Source organism: Corvus brachyrhynchos, unplaced genomic scaffold, assembly GCF_000691975.1.
Source record: "Corvus brachyrhynchos isolate BGI_N302 unplaced genomic scaffold, ASM69197v1 scaffold164, whole genome shotgun sequence".
Lineage (NCBI taxonomy): Eukaryota > Metazoa > Chordata > Aves > Passeriformes > Corvidae > Corvus > Corvus brachyrhynchos.
In genome coordinates this window covers 110,489-116,985 of record NW_008237426.1, presented here as the reverse complement: position 1 = coordinate 116,985, position 6,497 = coordinate 110,489, and the positions used below count along the sequence as shown (strand labels likewise).

At 57.3% G+C, this 6,497-nt stretch overlaps 1 protein-coding gene across 3 annotated transcripts in view; it reads right to left on the bottom strand.

The window, feature by feature from the left end:
- Nucleotides 1-4,849, bottom strand: part of SLC28A2 (solute carrier family 28 member 2) — a 9,690-nt gene extending 4,841 nt beyond the window's left edge. For 2 of the 3 annotated variants that reach the window (XM_017731098.1, XM_017731099.1), the window contains exons 1-9: nt 4,497-4,848; nt 3,797-3,926; nt 3,598-3,692; nt 3,165-3,256; nt 2,584-2,773; nt 2,086-2,227; nt 1,201-1,314; nt 743-820; nt 330-410 (exon numbers count right to left, since the gene is read on the bottom strand). In XM_017731098.1, the coding sequence (XP_017586587.1) occupies nt 330-410; nt 743-820; nt 1,201-1,314; nt 2,086-2,227; nt 2,584-2,773; nt 3,165-3,256; nt 3,598-3,692; nt 3,797-3,865 (861 nt within the window). In that variant the 5' untranslated portion in view covers nt 3,866-3,926; nt 4,497-4,848. Of the gene's footprint in view, nt 1-329; nt 411-742; nt 821-1,200; nt 1,315-2,085; nt 2,228-2,583; nt 2,774-3,164; nt 3,257-3,597; nt 3,693-3,796; nt 3,927-4,496 lie in introns of all 3 variants that reach the window. The other variant, XM_008631286.2, reaches the window with a different exon arrangement.
- Between the last annotated feature and the right edge of the window lie 1,648 nt (nt 4,850-6,497).

Genomic DNA, 6,497 nt, shown 5'->3' with positions numbered 1-6,497 from the left:
CACGGGCACTGTGCTGGCAGAGGCTCCTGGCACCCTGCCACCATAGCCATGAAGCCAGGCATTGTTTGGCCCCTGCACGGAGGTGATCCTGGGAAGCACCCCCAGACTTGGTAGAAACGTCAGCTCTAGGGTTCTGGTTTTTCGGCTTTCTGAGAAGGACACGCTAGAAAGAGGGGGTTTGTGCCTATTCTTTTAAGCAGGACAAATCACCCCAAATTAGTACCATGACAAATTTCCTGGGACATCTCTCAGCTGACCGTAGTAGACAGAGAACCCAACAGGTTCCTCTCCTTTCCACTGCCATCTCAGATCTAGGAGTGAGGCCCTACCTTGAGAATAAGCCACTGCATGACACCGAGGTAGTAGAGGATGGACATCACACAACTGAAGAAAACAATGATGGGCAGGGTCTGCAGGCAAGGCAAAGGGTTAAAGGAGAGCTGAGCCACACATCCCAGCACCCATGGGCACCAGGCTGGGCAGGATGTGGTACTGCACAGCCAGCCAACAGTACTGGGTGCCACAATGCCCAGCTGGGCTGGCAGGAGGGACAGGGACCAGTGAAAATCCTCCATGGCACTGAGGAAGTCCACAGGTGGATAACACAGCTGAGGAAGATCCGTCTCTGAGATGGTTGAGCTCTACTGCAGCAGATCTGGCTGCATTTAGCTCTCCGCTCTCCAGGACCCAGCAAAGAGCCAGACCAGAAGAAAACCTCCCCACGCCCCATTCCCTGGCTGACCTGGAAGGCAAAGACTTCTTCAATCAGTGTGTTCCCAAAGACAAAGCTGGAGCCAGCTGTGGTGTAGCCCAGGAAGTACTGCAAGGGAAGAAGTTACACAGTAGGACAGAGATCTACATCAGGTCCTTCCCTGGTATCTCATTCTGCCTAGTGAGGGGCTGTGCCCCCAGTCCCACACCTCCCTTCACTGCACACCGGAGAATGACTCTCTGAGACCTCAGATGGGGATACTGTTGGGCTTTCCCAAAGCCACAGGGCTCTGCTATAGCCTGCAAGTGAGAGCACACCGAGGGCTCTGGGCTGCTGCAGAAAACCAGGGAAGAGTTGGCTTCCCTCCAGTCCTGAACAAAAGTGTCTGTGAGCATGCAATCTCTGCCATGTCCCCTCCCCACACCACACTCAGCTTTTCCTGTTAATCGTAGGGTGCAAGCACAGGATGGGATGAGTAGATGCAGTACCTGGATCTGGTCTCCCAGCCATTGGAAAGCTTGAGTGCCGGGAGTCGTTCGGAGGATGAATAGTCCAAGTAAGAACTCTAAACCAAGACCCCAGAAAACGGCTCTCCAGGACACCTGGGGACAAAAAGCAGAACAGGAGCTGAAATGTTGTCAAGGCCTACAGGCTTCCCCCTCTGGTTTCCAGCTGCTGCAACAGCAGCACATGGCAAACACCACACAGTGCCCTGGGTGAAGGTCATGGGGAGACTGATAAAGTATCACAAAAACCAGCAAACATGGGTTGGTGACAGAGCCAGAAATGAGCTGGTGGGACTCTGGAACTGGCTGGAACATAACCTTCTAGGCTGACCCAGGAGACAAGCACAAAGACTTTATGATGACTGGTAGCACAGACCTGCTAGACTGAAACTGGCTGTTCAATAACCCTTTGGAGGAGCAGGATGAAGGGACTGCCAAAGCATTGCAGCAGTTTGGGCTGGAAACCACTGGGACTTCAATCATTTCTGACCATTTCAGGCCCCCAAGGCACCTGAAACTCAGGCCCACCCTCCACCCACAGCACCTGAAGCTCAGGCGTGGGTCTGGTGCTGGGTTTCTAGGTCTGACCCACCATGAGGGACATGGCAGAAAACAGGGCAGAGGCAACGTAGGGGAGCCCTGGGTTGGGAAGGAGAGCAATGCAAAGAAGAGCAGTGAGGTGGCTTTGGGGTCCACCCACCCAACCAGTTCAGCTCCCCAGGCTGTGCCCAGCTCGGCTCAGCTCTGCTGGGCTTCTGCTTCCTCCAGAGAAGGGGATGCCAGGGGGAATGAAGTGCTTGTTCTCCAGTGCTGGGTGGCCACCTCCTGCAAGGGGACGAATGGCCAAGTCACACCTGAAACACGTACCGCACTGTGGTGCTTGGAGCAGGCAAACAGGAACAGCACCAAAAAGCAGAAGCCACCTAATGAGATGAGCTGCTCTGGGTTTCTGCCAGGGTCCAAAGCCAGCCACACAATCAGGCCTGCCAGGAGGGCCACCCACAGGAGCCTGCAGAGGAAACCCCAGACTGTCAGCAAGACTGTGTCCCCATGGGGAGAGCAGCTCACAAAGGGCAGGAGCCGATTGTGATGGAATTGCCACTGTAAGGTCCATGTATCTGAAGAAACCTGGGGCTCAGGCACAAGCGAGGGGTGTGAACAGCCATCACACTACTGAGGCAGAGCAGCAAGACATCTCTGCCATGGCTTTTAAGTGGTTCCCAGACTGGGCCATACTCGCCATTTGTGAGGTGCCAGCATGGCACTAGAGCACATGCCTGATCCCATCAGCTGTGGTTGTGCTGGCAAGGGCCATGGGAAGGGACCCAGCTGCTGGGAGGGATCTGGCCCTGCCTTCTGACTCACCATTTCAGCCACTGCCAGGACTTTTGGAAGCACTTCCCGATGGGGCGGAGGAGCAGCAGAACCTTTGCCCCACAGTGCTTCTTGAAGATGTCCCAGCAGATGAAGAAGACAACCACAGCAGTCATGACCACCAAGGCAAGGGCTCGCTGGAAGTTGAGGTAACAGGCCGCAATGAAGTAGCACAGGTAGGCTGGAGAAGGCACATTGGGGGTCAGAAACATCAGGGCTGTAGGATCATGGGTTCATAACTAACTGGGGCCAACCACGAGGTTTATTTCCTCCAAATGTCCTTCCCTGACCACCCTTGAGGATCCCATCTTTGCATGAGGAGACCTCAAGAGCACCACCCCAGCTGGAAGCAGAAGGGGCACAGTAAACCCTTTGGGCAGGTAGAGAAAGGCCAGGGGGACAGTGAGGAGAAGATAGAACTGGACAGGAGTGATGGGGTGAGGAGGGGGCAGTGAGGCTGCTGGGAGTGGATACAACCTGCACACACATGACCACATTCAGTACATGGAGTCTGGAGGCGCAGCCAGCCAAAGGGGTGGGGATGTGGAGTCTCAGTGCTGGGAAGTCCTCACCTACTCCAAGAAGCCCCAGGACAACTCTTCTCAACACCTTGGCATGAGCCTTGCAGAAATGTTTTGCCTTGGATGCTGGCTGCAGGGCCTTCCTGGGGAGAATCACACGCCAGAGACATGAGAGACACAGAAGATGGATGTGGAAGATCAGCCCAAGCCAAGCCAAACCACCCCAACTGCAGCTGGCAGTTGACCATGGCTCCCACCGGGCACTTCCAGCAGGAGGAGGTGGTACAGGTGGGCCATAGTGACAAACCCCAGCACCCCCATCATCACCTCCTACGGGGACAGAGACCCGCCACTGGCACCCTACAAGACCACATGGAGCCATCAGACATTGTCCCGTCCCCCCATGTGCTCAATACCACCCTACTCTACTCCCAAATCAGGTTTGTCTCTGGCAGAGCTCACACATCTGTGCAGATTATCCCACCTGCAGTAGGAGGAGAACCTCCCTTTCCCTTCTCTCCTCTCCTCCTGGCTCTCACTACATGGACCACCACAATCCTCATAGTGTTTCTTCTCTCCCTGGAAAACATCATTAACTGGAGCACCCTGTGCAGGGAAGGGAAGGGAAGGGAAGGGAAGGGAAGGGAAGGGAAGGGAAGGGAAGGGAAGGGAAGAGAACTTACTTCTAAGCTGAAAGCTGGGTTATCTGTCCCCTTCTCAAGGCTGGCCAGGGTTATCTGATTTCCTTCCATCTCCAGAAGTTCCTTGGCTTCAGTGCATTAGGGAAACAGCACTGGGAGGGCCCAGTGCTGGCTAGGGAGAGAATGATGGGATCACCTCGGGGAAGCTCAAACGTCCCACTCTGCTTTTGAGTTTTGGATGTCTGAGAGGAGAATGCCCCTTGCAGTCAGTATTCAGAGCAGGTCCTGCCCCAGCGCATCAAGGGACCATCCTATGGGGTCCTTAGGCGATGGTGCTGGTGTGCTGAATTCCTTGTAACTTTGGAGAGGTCTTTTATGTGCTTCTAAGGAATTATAGGAGAGGACTGAATGCAGCTGGGAGTGCTGGTACTCCTCATCCAAGTTGGTGACTGTGTCCACCAGCCTCTGTGAGCCTCTTTGCAAGATGGATTTTTCAAAAAGTATCCTTCCTCATCGAAAGGTCTTGGTGCAACCAAGTAAGAGGAAGAAGGTCCTTTCATGCTGATAATTAACACAGTGAAGGAATGAGGGGTAGGAATGAATGGTAATTTGCACAGGGACTGGTCCTAAAGAAGAATCATATGGGGAGAATTGGTCCAGCAAACCCAGAAGGACCAGTGTTGTGCCAGGGCAGGAACCCTTGGAGCATCATCCCGTTTGGACACCCTCCCGGTTCCTCTACCTGGAGAAGGATGAGGGAAGAGCAGAGACTTGCAGGCAAGGCAGTGATCAACTGCAGAAGCACTTCTGTGTGGGGACAGGGGCAGTAAGAGGTTGTCTTTGCTCTGAGGAGAGTTGTAGAGGTCTGTGTGGAGAAGGAGGAGATTACAGGGTCATCGCCAGTTTCTCGCAGTGTCCACTGAAGGGAAAGACTCAGCCCCAAATGAAACAGGTGAAAGTGGGGAGTTTTGGAGAACATCCCCCTTGTCATGGGACCTCATGGCAGCTGAAGGTGGTGTGGCCAGGGCTCCACAGGCTGACAGAGCCGCCATGGGGAACCACTGGGGCGTGCTGGCCCCCATGCGTCCCTGGGTTCATGGCTCCTCGGCAGCAGGGCAGGACCCAGGGCCATGGTGGGAACCCAGGACCTCACACCCCCCTCAGAGGCCTCCAACATCGCTGGTGCTCCTGGTGCTCAGGGATGTCTCCCCAGGACTCTGGCAGAGATCAGGAGGGCCCCCCTCCCCAAGTCCACCACCACTTCAAGGACACTCCCCTGGAGCCATCTGTTCTCAGTGACCCCTCCCGGACCTCACGGAGTTCCAGGACCACCCCGGGTTCCTGGCTGTGACCCGGTCCCAGGCTCGGTGCCTCCCAGGACTCCTGGGCTGCTGCCACCTCCTCCTCCCCGCCCCAGCCCCAAAACCTCTTGTTTTGGTTCAGGCTCATTGGCTGCCGGCCCCTCAGGGGCGGGACCACATGGACAGGCAGATAATGAGGGAGGGAGGGAGCGGAGGGCTGCCCCCACTGCCCCCCGTGTACCGGCGCCCCGCGCACTCCTGTCCCGTGTCCCCCGCAGCCCCTGGAGCACCGTGGCCACGGGACCCTCTGCCCTGTGTCCCTGCACCCCACGCCCTCACACTCCCGGTGGCCTCATCCCCCGCGTCCTCACATCCCCGGTAGCCTCGTGCCTTCCCTGTCCAGCCGCGCAGCTCCCGGTCCAATGCCTCGGTTACCCATTAACAGCTCGGTCCAAAGAGCTGGGCTGGGCACTGCGGCGCCGGGGCCGCCCCGGCTCCTCCCGGGGCTCACACCGGGGCGCTCTGGAGGGCGTGCGGGGGAGGCCGGCGCCGTGGCCGCGCAGGGCACCGTGCCACCCAAAGAAAGGTCAGTCGGGAGACTTTCCCCCCAGGCAAAATGAGCCTTGAGGAGAGATACTGAAGGTAGAAACCAAACTTTTACCCCACCCTAGGAAATGTTTCCCAAAGAAATCCGGGGTGCGGCACACGTGGCCTCCAAAGCTTCAGTGGCGTGAAGTCACGTCACCTGGTCCCTGAGAAGGACGGGGTGGAAGCCAAGAAAAAATGTCCCCCCTTGCACCGTGCGCTCGAAACCACCTTTTCACGCGGGATGGTGGGAATCGCATCCCCAGGTTTGTGCACCCCACTGGTACCTCCCGCTCTCTGTTTGCACAGGGAGCGGTGGAGTGCTGTGGCTCCGGGTGTGCCAAACCGGGGCTGGCAGGGATCAGTTCAGACATAGGTGATTAATGACACCACCGGGCACTCAGGGCACTCAGTGCCACGCGCTGCCCGTAAACAAACGCTCTCCGAGCCACTTCCGCATCCCCAGGTTTGTGCACCCCACTGGTACCTCCCGCTCTCTGTTTGCACAGGGAGCGGTGGAGTGCTGTGGCTCCGGGTGTGCCAAACCGGGGCTGGCAGGGATCAGTTCAGACATAGGTGATTAATGACACCACCGGGCACTCAGGGCACTCAGTGCCACGCGCTGCCCGTAAACAAACGCTCTCCGAGCCACTTCCGCCCCTTCTCCCTGTGGATTTCGACCAATCCCGCCGCTAAAGCTGCCCCGGGTTGGGGAGGGGCGAGGGCGCGATGGCACAGATCAGTATGTGGGTGACAAAGGGGAAACCCCGAGACGTTCGGCCCCGCCGCGCGTCAGCGGCGCAGCACCAAGAGCCGCCGCGCCGCCACGCCCGCCCAGAGCCCGCGTACACACACGC